The 25,102-nt window shown below is 36.4% G+C and overlaps 1 protein-coding gene across 2 annotated transcripts in view; it reads right to left on the bottom strand.

The window, feature by feature from the left end:
- ZFPM2 (zinc finger protein, FOG family member 2) overlaps window positions 1–25,102 on the bottom strand; it is a 322,662-nt gene that overhangs the window by 232,197 nt on the left and 65,363 nt on the right. For both annotated transcript variants that reach the window (XM_069779886.1, XM_069779887.1), the window contains one exon: window positions 9,715–9,816. In XM_069779886.1, the coding sequence (XP_069635987.1) occupies window positions 9,715–9,816 (102 nt within the window). The remainder of the gene's footprint in view (window positions 1–9,714; window positions 9,817–25,102) is intronic.

The raw sequence follows: 25,102 nt of genomic DNA, 5'->3' as shown, positions 1-25,102 counted from the left end.
TCTGCAGGTCCCTTGGTGCATGAAACTACAAGAAACAATGTATTGTAATGCAGATGTTCATTGATTCCCTGCAGAATTTCACAGACTAGGAGTCCTTCACTGTGTGACCTACAGGGATTTGTACTTTACATAATATCCACTATATAGCGTATCATGTCCAAAGCGAAGTACCTAGCGAATCTGATCATTCGTCCCTTGCACACGCCTTTCCCAGCTATCAACTTTTTTCAGAGAACACGAAGTCTTTTGTGTTTGAAACGTAAATGCCAACCAAAATAGACTACATTTATAATGTGTATCACCTTTCATTCAGAGTTCAATGCCTTTTACAAGTCAGGCCAACGTTCTTGCCTCATGCTGGACATAAACAAGTACAAAAGAATTTAGGAAGATACCGGATCAATTTCAAATCTACCTAGTCTAGAAACTTGCCCACTTGCAGATTAATATGGTTGCCAAGGAACAATTTACACTCAGCACACTGAAAATGAAAAGCCTTGCTATGTCAAGTAAATATTTCAGAAGTGGATAAATAAAGGACCAGGAATAGTAAATGACTACCATCAAACTAAAAAATAATAGACTTGAAGGTTTTAAATAGTTCCACTTTTCTGAAGCATTTTGACTAGGATAAAAAATTAAGTTTTTCACTTGGAAACATTCTAAAAGGCTAACTGTTTAAATAAAATTAAAGTCCTCCAAATGTTAAATGTACATACCAGAAAATGTTACTTCAAAACTAGGTTCATTTCTATAGCAACTAATTTTGAAATTAAATTTAAATTCACATATATAAGTTAACTGTGAAACAATGATAAGGAAATGGCATCCCAACTGACAAAACAGTTGGAATGCTTGACAAGGGCTCCAGTATTCAGTGATGAACTCGCTGCTTTTTGATATTTAAAGTTGAAAGTCAAATGAGGTAATGCTTATCTCCAAGTTTACAGAATCCTACTATGTTTGCACCTTGAATCATGAAAGGGATGCTACAGAAGTCACCGTAACAAGTGACATCAAGACAGGAAATATCTTTTCATTTTCAAAATTTAGTACTGCCTATTCACATGCTTTTAGGCGAATTGTATTACACCTCAATTTGCTCTTAAAGCCTTGGTGACCACCATTTCTGGCTAGCGGGAATCATTTCATTTTGTCCAGGTGTGGACATTTTCATTTGCCAGTTGTGACCATAAAATGAAAATTCTCCCCATGAGTCGATTTTATCTATTACACATGCTCAGTAGGTCACGCAACAGCCTGTTTCCCACAAAAGTCAAATTTGTACGTGGGAAAGACAACAGCAAAGTTTTGGTTGCTACTTCCATGTGAGTTCACACGGCCACTCTCACTCTCTCATCTTTCAGGCCCGTACAGGGAGCAATCCGCCAACAAGATCAATTGCCTTGAAGAACAGCCGATTTCTGTACCAAGCATGTCTGTTAAAGGAAAAGGAAGGTTAATTACGTGTGCCGAAGAACAGTTCCGGGCACTGAGGCCAAATGCAGCCCTATTTATGTGCTGGGAGAATTCCTTAGCCTATAAAGAGGTGACTGCCCACAAACTAGCTCTGGAGAATGCTCTCTGCAACGCTTTATCTCCTGCACCTTGAGATCTACTTGGGAAGAGTGTCAGCTGGCCTCAGCCAAAATCATGCCAGGGACCGTTTTAACACTTCACAAGTATATATACCATTCAGCTTCTGTCACTACTGAATGTGCTAACAAAGGTGTAGCCTATTTTTCCTTACAGTTCTTAGCCCTGCACCTTCTCAGGACGAGACAGAAACGGGCTCATCACAAAAGAGCAGAGAGGCGAGGCCCCAAGAAAGGTCTGCAGGAGGAAGCAGCTGCTATGGGCAGCAGAATAATTCATCAATCCCAGCTGGTCATGGTAAGATGGATATCCTGGTGCTCCTATAAATGGTCCCAGGTTATACAGGAAGAATGACTTTAAAATATCATGCATTTAAGTATCAGTTCTTACCATCATTTGATGATATAAGAATCTCAGCTTTTCTTACAAAAAAATGGGATGGGGGGCAAACCTCAAGAGTTCATGCTTTTAGCAGACGTTTGGCAGTGAGTACCAACGATGTATGGATGAAGTCTGTAACTTATGGGCACTAACTACACCATAAAGGACAAACAAGTTGAATATAGTGCAAGAGTACTTGGGGAACCATGGTTTTAATCAATCAGACCTAAAACGGAATGATGCCTTGCGGAGTTCTGCAGATCAAGTTTCAGGAAATCAACACAAATCTGGGCTATGCATGGAAAAGGACCTGAACACTACAGTTCTTAAAGACTTGGATCAGTTCTATATACAAGACTGAAAATTATCTGAAATCCTGCATTTAATATGCAGGTGTGGTAACCTCTTGAAACACCTCCAGTATCAGAATCCGAATCACGAAGGCAGCGATCCACTAGCATTTACTCCACCTACCTCAATAGTATTCAAACGTCAAAACAAGACCTGCAGCGCAAGGGTTAACTTGATGACTATTACACCCTTATTTTTCCATTCTGTGTCTGCATGGCCTCCACCTAGATCGAAACTAGTGACGGAAACCAGATCAAGACCCACAGAAATCCTCCCCTGCTCCTCCAGGACCCCCTCCCAAAGCCCGGTATGGGAGTCCAGCTCTCTGCTTTTAATCCAATATCCACTTCACTACAGAAGATTTATTTAGACTGCCTCTTGTTTCATAAATGGCTCCCAAAGTCTGTAGTGATTTTTGACACTTTGTTACAATGTTTCTATGACCCCCCCACCCCCTCCTCACATACCACACCACCACCCAGCCTCATTTTCATATGGATACAAAGCATCGGGATAAAATGATGGTTCATTATAGTGGTACAGAGCTCTTATCTTCATCCGGCAAGAGTCATTTCCTTCCAAAGATTGAAATGCAAATGTGAAAATTAATGATAACTGCATTATCTGATAGCAGAGATAATACCGATTCACTGTCAGAGTAACACACAGTCGTTCTATGATTTCCTCTGCTTCTTCACAATATTCTTCTTACTGTCAGACTATATCTATGGTTAACTATGTTTCATGGATTTTTGTTAATTTACATCAAATAGCATTTCCAAGATCTTATATCTACCACATTTCCCCAATCAAAAAAGAAACAAAATCAGGACAGTAATCTCCAAGTCCTTCTTAGGACTGGTTTAAAAAGAAAGAAAGAAAAAAAAAAAAAGAAAAAGAAATAAAAAGGGGGAAAAAAAAGACCATCATTAATGTCTGCTTCCATCTTGCAGTGGTCTACCAACCATTCCAATCTATATTACAGTTTTACTTTGTAACCCAAACTGTTTATGGTATTAGTAAATAATGCAGAGTAAACCAAATGATCAATACATATTTACAGTGATTCTTATGAATGGTTACAGGAAATCTATTCAGAAAAGCTTTTCAAACTACCTTTTATACAAGGTAAAAATGTGAACCTGACATGTCAGATGTTCACTAGAACCTTTCCGATTCACACCTCACTAAAGCAATACACTAGAATTCATATGACAGCCTGTTTTTCTCTCTCTTTTATTAAACATTAATGGCAGCATAGCTCAACATATTTTTATTTTAAAGCATTATTTAATTTTCTGTTTACTATTTTTCTTAAACGTTCCAATACATTTAAAAAACCCCACCAACCTGTAATAGCAATTAAAAGAAACTATACTGTGCTATATTTAACTATCCTTCATACTTTTTTCAACAATTCTGATATATGTATATGAGTCTTCTGAGATGTAACATGAGTCGTGACTTCATCCTGCTTTACTATTATCAATAGCAGAAGTTCTGTTCATTTACTGGAGGCAGAATTTTACACATGGGAAACCTTCACTTTATGGAGAGAGGAACGTAAACAATACATTAAAAATTACCACGAAATGACAATGAGAGTTTTAGGTCTTATTTTTCACTGCCTTTTATTTTTCTTTTTCATTTTGGATATGTGGACAAATCATATTTTCTTGCTTTCTAAAAAAAATTCAGATACATTTCAAAAGAACTTCTGAGACTGACTTTTAAGACTATCCAACTCACAAAATCAGCACGTTCTGCAAGAAAGCTGTGCTCCTTTATGGCTCTGAAAGTAAGAGCTCACATAAGGAATAAGTGACATGACAGTATACTGCATGTGAATTAAGAAGAGAGAGATCCAGTTCCTCCTTAGGACCAAGATTTTCTGCGTGGCATTAATTTCACCTTTGTAAATGCCCTATACTCGGTTCCCCAACTGCTAACACAGAGAATATTTCTCTGTCTCGAAAGGCAGATACAACTTCACCAATGGCTGAAACACTCACTGGTTCTTAGACCTCTGTGGGAAGAAAGTCAAAAGAACTGAGCACACAGGATGGTTGAGTGGGTTTAGGAAATCTTTTTGGCTTAGTCAGAACTGCAAAATTGTGTCCCATCTGTCTCCAGTTAAAGAACTTTCCCTTGCATATTACTCACAGAATAGCTATGGGATGTCTTCTACTGTGTTGTTTTATTCCATCGCTACAGAATAATAGCACAGAATTTAGAAGAGCACAGAGAAGTTATCACTCTTAACATAGCTTGAATACACAATTACTGGAGAAATAAAAAGTGGGAGTTGCTTATGTGGAAGACTGCTAGTACTTATTCACTATAAATGCATCCAAACGGTACAATGTTTATAAAGGCAATATATAGTATATGCATTTATTCATTCCATTTTAGTTACAAGGAATTATCATGGTCAGCCAGTCTTAACTTCTGCCCCAGTGGCATCTACCCCATTTAAAAAGTCCAGTGTTTGCCACAGAACTGGATCATGTTCTCTAGGAAAGTATCTCATCCTGAATGTAAATATTTCTCATGACAGATAAATGACTTCTCATTAAATGTTCCAATAATTAACTTTTTAAGCACTAAAATCTGTTCTTTGTGTCTGAAATTGTGAAGCTTCAATGTCCATTTAATCTTCTGATACTTTTGCTAGAAAGAGGTGCCCATTGTTATCAGATTTTCACTCTGAATTTAAAGTAGTTTGCAATCAGGTTGTCCTTTAATATTTTCTTTGATAAAATAAATAGGAAAAGGACCTAGACTTTTTCATAATACCAGTCCTTTCAACATTCTAGTGGCTCTTCTCTAAACCCGTTTCAAATTTTAACAACATTCTTGAAGTGTGAATGCAGGAGACAGAACCCTGTTTCAGCATCAAACAAGACTGCTAACCAGACAAGCAAGATAATTTGAGAACCCAAACATACCCTTTAGCCATAACTCTATCTTTTGGGCTCAACCTTAGCTCACTAAACCCCAAGACTTTTTCAGACACACTGCTTTCTGTAGTAAAACTTCTATTACCTTCTCATAAGCACATGACTTCATACTTAATTATACTGAAACTAAAATTTTGCTGTAGCTAACATGTCAAGCTATTCAGATCTGGCAATAGCAATACCTATCCATTATTCAGTATTTTCTTTGGATCGTGAACATATTGCAAAGAACTAATATACTTTAGCTCACTATTACATATTAAGTTGGTTTTAAAAGATGTATTTTCCATAAACCTATATGGATTGGCATTCTTACTAATCCCCCTTTAATAAAAGGGTCTTACATCACTTATCCCATTATTTCCAGTGGGACCACTGTCATGTGGACAAGTCTGTCATTATCCAGACCAACCTTGATTTACTGGTTTTGAACACATTTGTTTCCTCTACTATTCTAGAACTTCCAAATCATCTCAAAACTTTTTGAAAACTGAAGACTGATGATTAGGACAGTGGGTCACCTAGCTCCTAAAAAAGTTAAATTCAAACTATCAGGCTGCTTAAATTAAATTAAAAAGTTTAACACACTGATCAGTTGCTGATGGAACAGTACAGTCATCACTTACAGACAAACAGGTTTTCTAGCACAAATAAGTTTTAAGCAGACTAGAAATATTTAAATTACTCTACCCTTTTCCCCGTCCCCTGTAGCTATTAAGACTCCTGACTTGTAATAGATCAATACCAATCTTCTAACGATTTTTACCTTACCACATTTTAAAATGTCATCTTACTGTTATTAATGAAGCTTCTGATAGATTTTTAGGTTTTTTTCTTTTAGCCAGGTATGACGGTTCCTAGCATCTAGTTACATTCACTCTTTTCCCATTAATTTTGAACTTGGACTATTCTGTTTTTTTAAATTCTGTTCTAGGTAAAGTCAACATCGCCTTTACTTTTATTATACCTTTCGGAAGATCTAAAAAATTCTTCTTAAACACTTCCAAGTTATGATCCATACTTTCTCATTCAAGTCTTTTCTCCCTTTTGATACAGATCATTTTTGCTGTTTCTTAAAATGACAACTACAGGGGACTGAACTTATACTCACCAATACAGCCATGACCACTGGATGATAAACAGGCACTAATTTCTAATTCTGTAAACAATTTTTCTTTACCTCTCAAGATGGCATATAATATGTAATTTCCTTATATTGGGTTCAACACTATTTTAGTTGAGAGGCCTGGTATCTAAAATTTCAGAGATTTTAAGAAAGTTCTGGTATGGAAGCATGGAACCTCTAGGATATTTCATTCACAGTTCCCCAAGTTTAGGAGGTTTTTGTTCTTACACAGAACAGATATCCAGTAAAAAACTGAATGACCCTATTCTCTCATGTGATGGACGGTCTGTAGAAGACAAGCAGGAGATCCACCTTTTGTTCATTACGTGTTAAAACACTGATCACTGGCCTCACTTGCACTGATATCCCAGGAATAACACAAAGGCTATAGAACTATATACATCTACATGTATCAAGGCATCCATCTGATAGCAGACAGTATATTTAAGGCTGTAAAATGACCTGTGCTTCCACATTTAAATAATAAGTCTTCTCATATAAAATTTGTTTAAGCCCAGTCTTGCTTTGCAGACTTTTCTATTCCTTGGACTTCTGCTGTTGGCTATAATGGAAAAAGGATCAGGTCCTTTACTGTGTGTCCATATACAGTCTATTGACCTCAGTTTCCATTATTTCAGAGTAGTCTTCTCATTAAAAAGAATTTTTAAAACATGAGGACAAAACCAATGAAAACTGAAGATAGTTTAAAAAACATTCAGGTAACACTCAAAGTGACTACACAGAGTAAGCATTATCTCTGCAATTCCTTGATGGTCAGTGAAGGTCACAAGACTATGTGACCTGAAAGATTGCTTCAGCAGAAACTCTTTGAAGCTACAGCACATTTAACTTTAGATTTTTCTTCATAATATTATCCTAATTACAAAGGTTTGGGAATGCATGCAAACCATTTAACAATGCAAATTTTCAAACAAAATAAAACTCTAGTGAACGCCAGAAGCTTAATTTTGACTCATCCATAAGTAAGTTGTTGCTAATGAATAACTTGCAGAACTTCAGTCCCTGACAAGTACTGGCTCTGAAAATAACAATATGTTCCCTTAGTGCTAAAAAAAGAAAAAAAATATTAAAATAACAAAACAGCTCTACTATTTATATGAATCCTTGAGTTGTCACAGTTCACATTATCAGTTGACAGCAACTTGTACCATGCAGAACAGAGTCATTGTTGGATTCTGAGAGTGCTCCATCTCAGTAAGGAGACCAGAGACAGATCAGATAACGAAGAATGTATGGTCATCCGCCCTTTAAGGTCATGCCTCTACTATGAGTTGTTGAAGTTGTTCAAGAAAAGTTTTTAATGGTTCTGTTTGTGTTGTGCTAAAATATATTCCTAAGTAAGCAAAATATTTCATGCTTTCATTTTTTTCAAAGATCTGAAAGAAGTTATCTTTGTGCTGCATGGTCGAAAATGATCTTCTGTTGACTGTTTCTTTTTCCACATCAATAAATAACCAAATTCATTTCAGAAAGCATGCGTGATGGAGAGTACCACATGTGGTATGTATCCATTCCTTTCTTCATACATATTATACCCTTGTAAAGAACCAGTATTTAAATAAAATAAAGCTCCTTATTTCATGTTGGTGGTCATCAGTTTTCTGAAGTCAAAAGAAATTTTCCCACATTCAGCTTTGATTTCCATCTTATCCCATGTCAAAGCTACCAGCGGATATTACAAGAAATACACACATCTTACTGTTTAACTGAAATTTTTTCCCAGCAAAATAAAAAATACTCCTTTTACTCCATACTGTCAGAAAAGATACCTCTGAAACTTTTGTATAAGATAGCTCATATTAAAAGCAGTAACAGCCCCCAAAATGCATATTCAACTATGTTGAAATACACTAAAATGGAAGAGCAACAAAAAAATTACATATTTCAGATAGAGTTTATTTATAATGAAATTAAAAACAAGTCCTATGTTAATCACTGACTATTATGAAGCTGGAAAAGGCCATTTTGCTACATCCAGAGATGTCTTTTGTATTATTTCAAATGTACTGTAGTGTATTATAGTACTAAATCTTGTTTTCATGTAAGACCATAGTGCTTTATGTAGAATATCAACTTATTTGTGTATTATCATTAAAAACAGTTTAAATGACATCATAATAACTAGATATACTATGTCTTCATTTTTGTTTGCATTTTATTTTCCAGCTACTGGTTTCAGAAAATTACCATTAGTTCTGTTCTTCTCTTCATGAAGAGCATACAGTAATTTGCAAAATCAAGCAAGGATGAAAATGTGAGTGAAATGTAGGAATTTTTCTAATGAAATATTATTATTGGATTATAAATTATTGATAGAACACTCTGGAACTCTTTTCTGATGTGCTCATCCTTTTTAGGGAAAATTTCTGTAAGAGATACAGCTATTCTGAGAGTATGTTTGGCTTCAGATGCATGTTTTCCAACAGCACTATTAAAACATAGTCAATATAATGGATTTTTAAGGCCCATTCCAGAGTCCATACCCATGAAAACATCACATAGAATTCAACTGCAGAATTGCCTAAGTGAGAAATACAATTCACCCCTTTATCTTAGGTACTTTTATGGTGCAACAGAGGTTTTATGTATTTATCTTGAACAGATACTTGGAAAGTATTCCCATGCTACCATCACTTCTTATATCTTAGCAATGTTACGCTGGCACCATCTTCACTGTGCATAACAGAAAATGTTACCGTGAATGACTCTTTTAATGTGAAGTTCTAACACTTCATTGACTGCAATCTAAGAGTTTCTCTTTCAACTGAAATCAATGACCAGGTGTGCTAAATGATTTCTATCAGGCTAAAACAGGTAAAGAAAGCCCTTGAAAATGTCAGTAGATACCATATCTATTTGTTAAGCTCAACGTTGCTAAATGTAGGCACAAAGCTTGAGAACAGACACAGGCATTTGGTTGGTCTTCTGGCCTCAGAAAACAGCAGAAAAGCTTCTACCTTAATACAACCATGGAACTGAGAACTTACTGATAAATTTTAATCCTAAAATTCTAAGCAGCAACATTTTCCTTTACATCAAGCAGGTATGTAAGGCATTTAAATTGAACAATTTACAAAATGGTACAGCCAAAACTGTTCTCTACTCAAGAACTTTATCTTAGTACTAATCCACCAGTATCCTGGACTCCAAAGGTTCATAAAAGAAACAGTCCGTTAAAAATTAATGCAAAGCACAACACATCTACTAAAATAATAATATTAAAAAATACTGGAATCTGGTTTAAGAAATTTGTCTTGGCCTTCAGTTGTTTTTTCCTACCTGGCCCATCCCAATCTTCAGTCTCCACAGCAAGCTGCCCTGGTTTCTCTGACCTTGCATCACCATCAGATTCTGCTGCCTCCTGGATGCCTTCTTCATTGCCTGAAAAACAATCAGAGAAATACAGTATTGATGTATTTCAACAGTGACTTTTAGGCAGAGCTCCTACAATATCCAAACAACTGCTTACATGCATTAAGTGAAAACATATGCATGTCTATAAACAGAGAGAAAATGAAAAAAAAATATTGTTAGACATATAAACATCTATGAGTTCCCAGTGATTCAAACAAGCTCTGAGTATCCAATCCTTCCAGTTCTGTGGAGGGACAAATCCTGGAAATCTGTTTACTCCATATGCTTAAAAAACAGAATCACAACTTGCACCTAATTCTGTAAACCAATGCACAAAAAGTCATTAAATTTGTACGTATAAAAGAGAGAAAGACATCAGCTTGTTACTCCCCAGGAACACATGCTTTCAGTTATGTGTTTTCTTGAATTGACACCTAACTGTTTCTTATGCATTGCAGAGTAATGACACCAAAATATGGTCCACTAAATGTTCTGGATTTTCGGGCAACTAGTGGAGAGCTACTCTGTGGTACTTCAGCATTTAAGGAATTTGCCCTTAAGGGTCATAATCCACAAGCAAGTCCCTATGATAATTTTCTCCCTATCAAGCTTTATCTAAAGAAATGCAACATCTCTGATTATTTTTAGAATTTTCACCATCCGGAAGTACCTGAGAACATCTGTCTGCCTTCAGTAACTATCCACTACAAGGCTGTATACAGGACACATGGAAAATTACGATGAGGTTAAATTTTTAGAGATGATCATTTAACTTTTATTTGAAGAATTTCCTGTTGCAAGTGCAGTTATTTCAGTTAAACAAAGATTCTAAGCAAGCTCCATGCAAAAATACTTTGAAATAACCACTATGAGAAATTACATTGAAGGTGAGGGGTTCAGGTAATAACACAAAATTGGCCACAGTAATGTGTTAAATGACATCTCTGAGGGCTTATCCAGGCCAGCACTTTACTACATATGTAGATTTTTATTTTTTTTTTTACTACTAATCAATCCAAGAAACTCTTGCATAGGAAGACACTATGAGGAATGGAAAAAAAAAACCCTACATCAATCAAATAGGACTGAATCATAGCTTAAATTTTTTTAGCAATCTTGAAACAAACTTTTTGAAAAACTGTCCCACAGAAAAGTGGCAGCACTAAAAACAAATGCTGTGTATTTTAGAATCTGCAAATCAGACCGTTGATTTGACAATAGGAGAGCAAGAAGGAGCAAAAAGCACATCAATTAAGCAGTAAATTGTAATTTTTTCCCCACTGATGATAACAAAAGCTTTTATTAGCAACATAGGTAAAGAAATGTGATTACAACAAACCATGCCAGATCCCCATACGTTATCACTGGAGCTATATTTATACCAGATAAGATTGTGACCCAGAGTTTTCAAGTACATGATTATATACAAACACTATAAAGTATTAACTTCATGTGCACATATAACGTCTTGTAATAACACATTCTTCCTTGCATTCATAAAGCAAACAGTTTTTCAAATCCTAAGTATAAAAGCCTGGTAAACTACTTCTCACACAAACACAATACTATATTCACTCCAGACTTCGATAACAAAAATATAGCTCGGTGTATTCGTAGTACTAAAAATATGGTCCAGTGTATTCATAGGCACGTAAAGCAAAGAGACAACACAACTATCTAGTATAGTTTTCCTGTTAAACACACTGTATAATTTTACCCAGGCATTTGAAGTTCACATGCTTCAGTTCAATCTGAAGTTACCTTTCAGAATACAGTCTAAAATACTCACATGCTGAAAAAGCTACCAAGTTTCTTAGAAGTAGTTTTAGCAATTATTTGTTTTTAACCAACTACCCAACTTTGAATTAGCATTTGTAGAATTACTTTGTAGTAATCAAACAGAGCTCTGCTTTTTTTGGGTGGACTGAAGAACCTATCAGATATTTTTACCTTCATATTTCTATCCTCATAGCTACTTAACAGCTGCAACAAATTTGCTCTTTATTGGAGAGACACAAAGGACAATTTTCCAAGGTTCCAGCCTGGCAAGACCAACTCCAATGCTCTCCAAAATGTTGGAAAGCACTTCACAACAAGGGCAATTCTGATCATGAGTTTCTGACTCAAGCTGTATAATCACCATAGAAAGCTCTTAAAAGGTTTTAGCATGGAATTTTTATACTAAAGAAAATGTTCTTCTTCCACTGCAAACAATAGATCTCTGTGGACTAAATCAGAACAACAAAATTTAGAAATAATAAGAATTCTTTTAGAGCAAGCCCAAGCATGGAAAATTTTAGCTCCAAAATATAAAAGTTTTTCCTGGTTATAACACATGCAAACCTGGTGTTAGCATGCAAATTTGAGCATTCTTTCAATCAGTGCAACCAACCAGAATATCAAACAAACAAAACTATTAGACTTAAAAGAGGAAGAGAAACTTATGTGAAAAGATTGGGCTGAAGGGCAAAAGAAGGACAAAATTACAGCTAAGGTATACAACCTACAGCACACTAATTAAGTACTGGGGAGATGAGGAAAGATCTGAAAATGTATGTTAGCAGACGGCTTGGTTTTTCATCAACTTGTTTTTTCAGTGTTTCATGAAGTATGTTGTTATTTGTTTTTCATAATCAAGTTTTCATGAATTAATGCATGTCCTGTGCAAATAGAGTACAATAAAATGTGTAGAAATTACATTAAGGAAAATTTTGGTTTGCATCTAGAAGTATTTCTAATTATTTGTGTTGATATTTTCTATTAACCACCAAGTCCATGCATTACAGACCTGAAATACCACAACACTGATTTCTCCTGCTCCCCCATACTACTCTCCCTCTATACTGAAGCAATCTGCTTCTGAAACCAACAAACAGTGCATTACTGTGGGCTTCAGAATCCATCAGTGAAGCAAGTCTATCCCAGGCTCAGCTAAGCACCAAGGTCAGATGAAAATGGACAACCACGTCAATCCATTTGGTGCTGGAGACACTGCAACTTTAAGAAGCCAAAAGGAGGCTTAGCACAAGAGCTGATAACAAAACACATCTCTCAAGCTTTTTTCTTTTCTTTCCCCTTACTTAATGCTACTTTAGCAGCTAACATTTGTTTAGTACAAAGGAGTTTCTTTCCTTACAGAATTTATTTTCTTTCCATTGTTTACTCTTTTTGTTCATTCACTGACTATTTTCCAGTTTCAATAACACCATTTTTTTATATTTATTTTAAAACTGATTATTTTTTTTTTTTTTTAATTTACAGGTGTAGACATTTAATTGGATCCAGGACATTATTTTTTTCTTTCTTCCAAGTCCAATCAAGTGCATGTTGCCTTATATATACCACTCACTTTGCTACTAACCTGCTGATTCCTTTCTAATCCCATTGTTTGGGTTTTTTCTCATGCTTGTTTCTTTACTTTGCTGCTCAACCAGATTTTGTATTTAAGTTAAAGGAGAAATAACTTTTTACTTTCAACACCAAAGTGTGGTATAGCAGTACCAGCAATGAGAAATGCTCTAAAATGAAGCAAAACCTGCTTCCGTTTAAGTTTTTACTTCTGGCAACTAAGATCAGTAAGTGAATTCTGTCCTTTAAAAGAACATTACTGCATGAAAAAAGACTCAGAGGAGCAAGAATCTGTAGTGTCATCTAGTATGTTTAGTCACGAGTCAATTAAGCCTGCTGGACTTTCAACTATTTCTCTATACTTTGCATTAAAGCTATACTTTGGGCAGAATTCATCTCCTCTAACTTTAGATGTCTGAAAATTAAGCTAGTCCAGACTACTTAAGTAGGCGCTCCTACAGACAGGGAAGAGAGAAACCTCCACACTGACTCCTCCTATTCGAGGATGCCTGAGATACGAGACCTCTCTTGGTGTCTGAGATAATTGAAATGAATCATCCTCTGAAACGTACAGCTTAGAGTAGGAACCTATCTTTAGCCAGCTAAAGTTAGGTGAAACAAATCTCTGCCTTATGTTGAAGTACTGAATACACAAAATACTGCTTAAGTAAGAGAAAAAAAAAAAAGTCTTATTCAAACTTCAATACTGTAATATGAATAGAATTTTCATCTTGACCTTACTATTTCTTACCAGCATTAACTGTTTCTGTTGCTCTTCAAAAACAGTTCCAAGTTTTTTAATGTGGTTTTTAATATCCTAGTGTTTTTTATCCTAGTGGGTACAAGGGAACACGCTAAACCACCGTAATTTAAGGTGGTACAGCCGGTCAGGGAATCTGACGACCGTAAAAGAGACATATTACCAGAAACATGAGAGGAAGAACTCTAACATCTCTGACAACACTGACAAGTAGGAAAAGAGAGACTTGAATATTAACAAGTAATTTCACTTTAATCTTTTCAACAAATTAAAAGACTTCCCAATTTGTACTTAATCAGCTTGTACCACAAGTAGTTGCGATACTTTAAAAAAGCATACGGGTTAGCAGTTCTTCTCAACCCTGCTGTTTTAATCCATGTTGTTCCTATCAATATTAGGCTCTTACAGAAAGTCTCGTACAATGTAACTATTGAACTTTCCTGACTAGGAATGTTAGAGCAGCTGTTAGTCACTCTATAATGTATTTTGCAATCAGCTAAATCAACAAAGTATTTTTAACAATGAACAGTTCAGAACTGACAGATCTACTTTCTTGTTCACAACCGCTTATCACAGCATAGATATCATATATGTTTGCCAGGTGCTTCCTATAGTTAGGATACCTTCACAGAAGCCGCTCACAAAAGATAAGGTCATAAAAGAGATGAAAAATGTGCAAGCTTCATACACTTATGGTTTTATCATCAGACAAAATAGCTTTGGGTGAAGGACTGTACCAGTCACAAACAGCACACGGCAGCTTCTATTAGAGTGAGAGAACATTAAAAGTTTGAAATTCAGTTTGTGTTCATTCTTCCTGGCAGCATAAATGTAAACCTAAATTGTTAACATCCTAATACAGCTGTTCAGAGTGAAACATCACTTCTCAATTATAATAAATCAATTCAGAAATAAATTGTTACGAAGCCTGTAGCATTCTGTACTGCCAAAAGAGAAAACAGATGCGATGCAGAAACTTGGGGAGCCACTCACTGTAGACCTTAGTTCGGCAAGGAACATAACCTTACATATGATAACAGGCCAGTGCGACTGGTCGTGAAGGGGCAGGCTTTCCTGGGGACAGGGGGGAAGGGACCCTCTCCTTTCTGCCACAACCTACAACGGCAGTAACTCCAGATCCAACCAAAGGAGGGTTCTGAGACTGCACATGTGAACTAGGTGCCAGAGCTTCATAAACTATAAATTAGTGTTCAAAAATTGTCCTTTTTTACTTGCTTTATCACAATGCCTATGACCAGTAATGCAGCTTACACACACTGATAATCTTGCTCTTGAACCCTATGAAACACACTGTAACCTGAGAATCCCTGCCAGGAACCTCTCTTCAGAAGCAACACTCCTGTAACTTTGAAACAAACCATATACAACTTAAAATACGAATGCAATGTACTTAATTCATTCAATGTAACTTGGTTTTTGGCAGCACACGCTATTCTTAAGAATAGCAATGACATCTAACAGGACTTAACTGCCCTTGTGGATTATGTCTTTTTAAAGGATTCTATGCATATATTTAACAAGCAGAAGTCTCTAATTTTAATGGCAACGCAAGTTTTCCGCAGATATAAAACATTCTGGGTGTAAAACACATGTAAATAATGCAAAAAAAAGTCTTTAAATAAGCTTTTGGTATGGAAATAGAACTCTGAGAATAAAGATACTAAATAAATTGAGAGGGATGTTTCCATACTTTGCCATATTTGGCATCTGGTGTGAGGACAAGGTAAACAACTACCGTGGCTACAGTGCCATGCAAATGGGTTTATTCTACAAGCCTTGCAAGGACAGAGAGACGGAGAGACAAAGAAGAGAAATCTGGTACTGTCACTACCAGACTCTGTTATCACTTCACCTGATGTGTATCAGAAATAACTTCAGTGAAGCCCACCAAAGTCAGCTGAGACCCTAGTCTACAAATACAGTAAGTTTGATCAAAATCTGGCCCTCAGGTAATTGATTTGCTAACATACCTGAAAGAAACCAGCACTTGTACATGATAATCCACTGCATTTTATTTCAGATTATATTAATCATCTCAATACTTTGCTTCTTTGCAAGCAATTATTGTTTTCTGTCATGCTGATTAACAACCATAATTTCTCCTGGGATAGATCTCATTTGAAATAACTGTATGTTTCTAGTTGCCCTAAGCACTCTTAAAATTATTTATCCAGGAAATGTCAGAAATAATGCACTGCCTCTTATCCTAACTTTTAGGAAAGGTCTATGAATATCCATGTGTCTGTGAGTACCTACATGTGTGCAAGCTGTTAACTCTCAAAAATAACAGTACGGAAACTATTTTGGTTCATATTAAAATCACCACTTCGTTTAACAAAATGACATCTTGACACAATGACATTTCAGCACAGTGATCATGTTAAAAAACAGTGTCAATTATTTCTAACCATTTCAGCTATGGCGCTCTTCTCCTGGTATAAGACACTGCAGTGCAGCAAGTTCATCTAGCATGAGTCTGGCCTTCCTCTTTCTCTAAATGTTTGGTATGTTCTCATTATCGCACTGTTTGCTTTTGAAGTCCTTTCAAGACAAGGATCACTCATTCAAATGTATTTCCTGCAGAACAGTGGAAGTGTTCTCTAAATTGTATTCCAGATTTTCCTTCTATTTATATTTATCCTAGTTTTTAGGGAGCAACTCTTGTGGCACCAGTACTACAAATGACTATCATTCAGATATACTGGCTACCCAAAAGCTTCTATAGATTTAAAGGGGCAAAAAAAAAACCCCAAGTCTTGCATCTTTTCAATCTTTCCCATTCAAATACAAGAACTCTATTAGACATATACAAGTACCAACCTGGGGTTCAACTGACATAGCTCTAGGCACTTGATTAGAAAAGCAGCAGAAGCACGTTTTTAAAGATATTTAGATGGCCCAAACAAAGACTGTTGCTTTGTATAATTTTCAAAAATTATTTCAATGGAAATCAACAATCCATGAGATTCTAAAACACCCTGCAGCAGAACACAGATGACTTCAGAGACACTCTAGCAAGTTTCAAACTCTAAATTTGAAGACTCTTCTGTAAGTTCCTATTTTGACTTAATTAAACAGTTCTGTTTCTTCCCCACTGCAGAACTACTACGTCTCTTAAGAGAATTCTTCATCCAACCAAAAAAATCTAATTTTATAACATGCAGCTGAAATCATTATCATATACACATCCCATTTTCATGTGATTCCCACACACTGCTACATAACGAGGTAGCAATATATGTCTGTTCTTACCAAGCGAAATTTTAATTTACCTTGTTGTAAACAGTTTGAGGCTTTCATTTGAAATAATCAACACTCCAGGTGCTTCAATATCAAAAGCAGCCAATTCCCTATCATTGGAGGTATGTTTCCACATACATGCTGTACTATACGTGGTTTCAAAAACAATCTAGAATTCTATTAGTCAAACCCAAGAAAAAGACTTAGCAGTCATAAATAAATGCTTCCTTTACTCTTATCCACAAAAATCTATCCAGCAATAATATTTGTCCTATCAATATTTATCCAATGATGTCATAAATGCACCCTTTGCTTCATTTCTTTTTTCTGATACTTTGAGAGTTAAATTACTGCCAATATTCCCACTGCTGACTTATATAGTACACAGCCTGCGAGCAACTCTGCTTTTTGGGCTCAAGTTGACAACAATTTTTCAGGGAATGTCTCAGAACACTTCAAAAGTATTCAGAACTTTTGTGTCAAGAACACCACATTAAACAAAAAAAAAGCAAAATGGACCTTCATTATAAATAAAATTAGTAACAGATGTATAGTACACATGAACTAAGAACATGTGGTGAAATTTGCCATTTGTGCATTTTGTATTTTAAAGAAGATTACCCTTATTAATTTGCAATTCATATTCTGTCAAATTTGAGCTCGAATTTAAGTCAATCCAAGTTCAAGTTTTGTGACTTTCTAGAAAGGGGACATTACGCTACTTGTTGTAACCAAATAATCCCTTTCCTCATAGCTGTGATAGAATTTACAATTTCATTGTTCTTAAGAAAACCAAAATGTGCTGACTGAAAAGGCTGGAGTTGCTTTGATAAACTGCTTAAAGTTGAGTAAGCTGTTTAAGTGTTTCTCTCACTTTATAATTCTGTACAGTTAAAATAATGTTTTCTATTTGGATCTCTGTATTTACTTCTTGAAACACAGCTTGCTAGTTTCTTTTTGAGGTACGGTTTTCTGCTTCATGACCAATTATTTAATTTCTTGATTAAAAGAAGGGTTTGCTTGTCAAACTTAGGTAAAATTTTTATCCCACAAAAGTTTAGGTAATACTGATATGGATTTCAGCTGGACTGACAATATGGCCCGAGAGGTTTACATATGCGTTAGCAGTAAATAGAAAAGAGTATAGGATAGACAGTCTCGTATTTGTTACTCTGGAAGACTTTCCGTGCTCTCAAGTGAATGGTGAAAAAAATCACTCCAACCTTTTCAGGTGTCTCCTTTCTCTTCTAGCAAGAGAACAGGTGGTCCTCTGAGCTCCAGTAACAGGAAAAAATGAGAAAGCACGAGAGGTGAAGCACAAGGCAAATGCTAAGGTTCAGAAGAAAAAGGTCTGCTTTCATCCTGCCAGGATCCAATCTAACTCTGACTTAGCACCCTTCGAAGGCTATTATCAGAGAAGCCCCTTCCTTTCTTTGTCCATATTCAGCATCTGACAAAAAGTATGGAAGATGCACAGGATTCGGTTGTTTCAGCTGCATGGGATACAGATAAACGTATGGGAACCCTCACTCTGGGGAACACGAGAATCCAACACAGGTTCAGAAACACACACACAAGTCAGTAAGAGGTAACTATTGTGGTTTTGGAAGGAGTAGCACTGTGAATTCTTATGCAGATTCTTGTTATCCTAGGAGATGAAAATACATCATCACACATACATGCCCTCTCCTGTCTCTATTTACCAAAAAGAATTAATGCGTCCTTCATTTACTCAGAAAGCCTACATAAAGAAAATGTAATGAATTAAAATAAATTTAAAAAAAATTAAAGGAATACGAGCTCCAGGAGAACAGAAGTATTGCCAGAGAAAGATAATGTCAGGCGCAGGAGGGGGGGTGTCTGGTGCCAAGCAAAGCCGAGGGCTGTGCAATCACCTCTATCAGTGCTCTATCAGTGTCTACACTCCAGCCAAATCCAGAGAAAACAAGGAGTCAAAGATTCAGGTCAATAAGCTTATAGGCGATTTGCACAAACAGCTCCTCCAGCAAGGTAAAAAACAAAGTCATATTGGCTTTTCTTTTCTATTCCTTCTCTTTGAACTCCCTGGTCCAAACACACCCTGGAAATGTCAGTGTTATATGCAAGAATTTAAAGAGCTGAGCTTCTTAATCCCGTTAAGAAATAAGAACAAAGTTGCCTGTAAAGATCTCCTTATTGAGCCCTAAGTGATTATGGTATAGCTGCCTTATGCTGATCCTACTTCCACTTGCTATAGCAAAAGAGGTAGAAATTTGTCATGAAATCCATTACTGAAAAGGAAAGAAACATTATTGATTAAAAGGTTTCTGGTTAAAAAAAAAAAAAAGGGAAGAAAAAAAGGCATAAATCTACTTTTTGATCCAGAAACAGAATATAGCAAGCATATTGTTAGTCATTACATGCCTAACATGAAAGAAGCAAAGAATATTTACACAGATGCACACAGGCATACACAAGCAAAGTCATACTACAGAGGAAAAAGGGACACATAGTAATAATTTTCAGGGTGTTAAGAGTTTGGCTGGTATTATAGATGGTAGCATGATAGCTTTGCACATGAAGTATGAAGAGAAAGATTAATGCACAGAAGAACTTAGCTTTGTATATGCTTTTTCTCATGTGGAGAATCACACTGCAGCTGTTTCCCTGAATCTCAAGCCTGGCTGCACAATCAGGTCACATGGTTTAACATAAAAAATTCCAGTCCTAAGCTGGTCTGGCAGGCTAGTGACAAAATACCATACATGAACAGAAAACCTGGATCAGGTTCTGAGCTCATCCTCTCCTGCCCAAGTAGAATATGAGAATACAGCAGCAGGTATACACTCAGTATGCAGAAGCCCACATATTCCCAGAGTTCTCCTCTTGCTAACTTAGAACTGTATATGAGTTTCAGACAGCACTGGATTCCCCTCATCCCCCACACACAAAGATAAGCAATGTATCAGGAACTGCAACTATGCATCAACACTCTGATTTCCTACAGGCATACATAGCAGTTTGTGCTATAGATCCTAAAAGCATTGCATCATGAAACAATCAATCTTCATCCCACATTATGTATCCCCCATATCTTCCTATATCACCACCTGAAGCGCAGTTAACAGTGGGAAACAGAAGCCATTTGCTTTCCAATCTGCCACCAGTAGTGTTAAGGCCACTGAATCTCCTCCCGCTGAAGGCTCCTGCCAATGCTACCTTGTGATGGAGTAACTATGGGAAGCCTACAACACGAGGAACAAGCACAATAGCTATGCTACAAGCAAAGAACAGGAGAATTTAACAAAATTGTCCTGGTATGCATGGTAGCAAGAAATGGGTACGCTTTCTCTAATTATCAGATACGTACATTCCTCCATTTACCTCTTTCTTCTGGAAACAGTCCCACATTTTCTCTCTTGGTTATAGTCCTGCCTCCATTTTCTTCTCTTGCCTTTCTCCTTCTCTGAACACAGCTGCTTAACTATCTACTAATCTCAGGTGACCTCTCTCATTGCTCAAGATAACTTTTCCTTTGAAAGTTAATCCCTCATTGAACACTTCTGCTAAGAAGGTCACAAGGAACCGCAATTTGTTTAGCCAGTTCTCACCCTTACCAAGTAGACAAGGCTCCTATTCTCCTGGCTGTTTACAGAGAGGAAAAGGCGACACCTCCATAGGAGTATGGCAAACTTGCTAAGCAACAGACGAGATTTTTTTTTTTCCCCTGAGGGTATCTAGGCAGGATGACAGCAATCAGAGACTAAAAAGCCAATGATAAACTACTTCACAGCCCAAATGAACCAGATTTAGTACTTTGTTTTTCATCCCATCACCTCCAATTTATTGGCTTTTGTATTATTCTGCTGTTTGTGCCCCTTTCTTGTATACACCCTCTTGATTTTATAAGACCCATCATGCCTCCAGCTCACTTCTTCTCTTTTAACTGTTAGCATCACCTCATTTTCTTATTCCTACCTATAAAAAAAGTTAATCTGTATGTACTATCTCCTAGCTTCCACAGAAGGCTTTCAGCCATCTATTCTATCACTCTTCTCTATGGGAGACAGGCTACTTTCTCCTTATTCAGACTACCTAAATACTGGCACTTACCTAATAAATCTTCTAGATCTGAATTTAATCTGAATTAATCTTAATCTGGTACAGACTCTAATTCCAGATATCCACTATCTGGACACTAAAAAAATCTTCACAAATGGAGGTTCCAGGCTAATACAGGCTTTGTTTGGACAGCATCATCAGATACCCTCTTTACCTGCAGTGCAGAAATTTGTAGTAACTAAGCATAAACAGCAATTTTCAAAGGCCACAAACTGACGAAATGCAATGCATTATCACCAAGGCTACCACCTACCAAATTTTTTGTTTCTACTCCAAAGATTTAGACCAGCGCAGCTTTGTAGTGGAAGAACACTATGACTGTGTTATTTATTATGGCTGTTTCCAAAATACTCCCTTTCCCCTAATCTCACTGTCAAAACTGCAAACAAATCAAACTTCTAACTGCCATCTATTCTGAGGCTCTTCTAAAATACTCATTCTTGGATGGGAAACTTCATCCAAAAGGTTAAAAATTCCCAGTTGCAAGCTTACACCAATCCCTGATAAATAGTAGGTTGCTAATTTCCATTTTGCTTTTAATATTTACATGCTTAAACACTGTTCAATTCTTCACATTTGAGTGTAAATGAAGACTACATAGGAATAATTATTCACATGTAGCGAAGTTAATTGTGGTTTTGTGGTGTTGCCAAAGTGGGGGGGGGAGGTGGAATTTTCCAGATTCCTTGTCGTAAAAGTCATTAATGAGCAAAAGGAGAAGGGAAAAATAATAGCCAAAAGTCATAATTTTGAAAACGGAGAAGTTGTAAAATGACATGTAGCTCAATCAATGTGATTAATTTGCTTCACACTTTGCAGACGCTTTTGCCTTCGCCTTCTAATTCTGGCAACTATTCTCCTGAATCAATCTCACAAACCCAAATTAATAAGGTGGGAATGACAGGTATGGCTTTATAAAGGTTAGCTGTTTGCAATTTAGACAGTAAGAGACTGCTCTCTGCTTATAATATGATCAGGCATAGTTTGACAGGAAAATCTCTTCAGTCAAAAAGCCAAAGTTATCAAGTTGTGAACCTGTACATCCTTTACTTTCATTCATCTGAATGAATGTGAGTTCAGTAAATTTTCGCCTTCAGTGCCTAGTTGGGATAGTTAAAAGCCTCTGGTTTTAGGTGATGCTTGGATTTACAGAGCTGGGGAAGTACGAAAAACATAGCATGGGTGAAGCCTCACAAACACCTCCTCCCCAACAGTCGTGCCATCTATTGCCCACGTCTCTTGATTCCTGCAGGAAGACCCACTACTCATTTCTCCTCTTGTTCTGGGTCAGCTAGGAAGAAACCCCAGGGGAGGGAAACGGGGAGCCAAGACAGATGAATATTTATATCCAGTAAAATGCCCTTACTTTCTAGAACATTTAATGGTCCATGCTAGCAAGGGGAGAATGCAGAGATAGCATAAAGGATTCCCATGCCAATTCAGTTATTTTCCAGGAAAAGGAAACCTATTGCATGAGAAAACATGGCTCTACACTTATTTTTCCCTCCTTTGAAGATAACTGTGGTTTACAGGCTGCCAATACTGTCATAGAGCAAAACAAAAATCAGAAAGTCAGGCCCTCCAAACAGAAATTAGAATGCATTTATTTGTTCTCTAACCTATTTGGTACATATATCATTTTAAAGCTTTTATTCACGATGTTAAAGAAAAAATATTTTTAGGAAAAAAAGTTTATTTCTCACACCATCTTTTAATTTCAATACTGAAGCACTACAAAGAAAAAAAAGGTTATGAATGATTAACAGATTCATGACAAATACCATGAGAATCAGTCTCACTTTTAGTATTTACTATATAATACAGTCACAATCCCTTCTACTAAGAAAAGGGCACAAAAGAAATTTATTTGCTTTCCAGATTAGTTTTGTCTTCTTGGGTTTCAGCCTCAGAAAAACATATGTGGCCTCTTGCTAACGACACTGAAGATGTGACACTGAAGATGTGACACTGAAGAAGCAGGACATTCAACAGATGTTGACACATTAATAAAAACCAATACATTTCTAGTCTCCCATTCCATCCTTTTCCAGGGATATTCTCAACTTACTTCAAAGTGAGACTTTGTGTCGCACTGCCTCAGCTGGAAGTAGATTAGGGGTTTTATGTGCCCCTTCATCCTCAGAAATTTCCTTTTCAACTTTTCTTCTGCAGCAGTTGCAGTGTATAGGTTTTAAGATTCTTTTATAACTACAACATACTTGGAAAAAGAACTGCTGAGGAGTCAAAAGGTATTCAGCTTGAAGAATCAGCAGATGTCCTTAATAAAACATGATAATCAAGATTCAGATTTAAATGTATTCCCATTTAATTCCTGATCTTGTTTAATACAATGGCCTGGATTCAGTGTTTTCCCTGAAAGATGCGTTCATTAAAGGGAAGTGCCAATATAACTTGAAATTCAAGATGAATTTGCAATATTGATTGCTATAAACAAACAAAATCATGTATTTTTCTGAATTTCACCCAAAACAGTAGTATTTCTATTGGTGGGCCCTGGAAACACAGCAAAAGAGTTAATTATATGTGAACTGATGGTGGTGCATAGTCTTACATTGCTGACAGAAGGAACTCAAGAGATGCCAGTATAACAATTATGCAAGTAGTGGTTTAAATAATTATTCAGTAATGCTAGTAAAAGGAACAGTACTTTTTTTCAGCTAAGGAAAATGGTGTCTGAGAGGCATGTGAACAAGTGAATTACTACAGTAATTGCAGTATTTGTTTACTGCACAGTTACAATAGCACTTAACTCCGCCTGTTTGTAAAGCATTTCCATCATAATCTGGACTTTCTTCCCTCACAGTAAGATTTGTAGCACCTAAACTCTGAACTATTGACCAGACTTTTTTGATCTCTTAAAATGGCTTACTAAGTATCAAGAACCCATAGTGCAAAAAGTAAATTATTTTTTCAAGAGTTTGTAAGCTACAGATAGGACATGTAGAAAATACATTTTCATGCCTTCCCCACTGATGACTGAAGACTCTGTAAGAAAGACTAATATTCTGCAATCGTAACATTTGACTCTTCTAACGAATTTATTCTACTTTGTCCAAGACAGATGGAAATAATATAAAAACAGGGGCATATCAAACTATCATGAGAAAATGTATGTCAGTATCTGGGAAAGAACAGAAAGACAGAGAAGTCATCGATATCCAAATGTCTGAGGGGGTTGTGGACTAACAGAAGAACATCACCACAACAACTCCAGCTATTTGATAGGCATCCTTACCTGCAGAAGACAAACAATAAAGCAATCAAGTGGAAATCTGGCAGGAAGAAGGTTAAATCAATCTTCTAAATAACAGTACATGATAGTGAGCTTTTTCTGTCAGCTGAATGGGAAACAGCACAACCTTGCAGACTGAACACTGGGTAAGAATGAATCGGTGTGGCTTATGCTAAAATACCTCTATCTTCAATAATTTGCAAGTAACGAATGCATCAAAAAGGCATCTGCAACTTTAAAAGTTATCCTTTCACAAATCACTAGTTTTCTACCATGCATAATAAGTTCTATAATAAGCTCTATTTTAATCCTAGAATCTACAGACACAATCTGTTTTTCTAGCAATGTTTCCTAGGCAAAGAAGCAATGAACAGACATGCTGCATTGCTAGCTTCGGATCTGATAATAATTGACTTCTGAGGTCTGTTCTCTACAGTTAAATACATAGAAAATAACATTCTTGGAGGAAAACATTAAAGGCAAGACGATTCACCTCCCTGAAAAGTACATCTTCCAACACATTTAAATATTTACTCCTTACCAGACTTAATTCCACAAGTGACTCATTTTCCTATTTTTAATGTACTATA

The sequence above is a fragment of the Haliaeetus albicilla genome, chromosome 3 (genome assembly GCF_947461875.1).
Source record: "Haliaeetus albicilla chromosome 3, bHalAlb1.1, whole genome shotgun sequence".
Classification (NCBI taxonomy): Eukaryota; Metazoa; Chordata; class Aves; order Accipitriformes; family Accipitridae; genus Haliaeetus; species Haliaeetus albicilla.
This window is presented reverse-complemented; position numbering and strand designations above follow the sequence as displayed.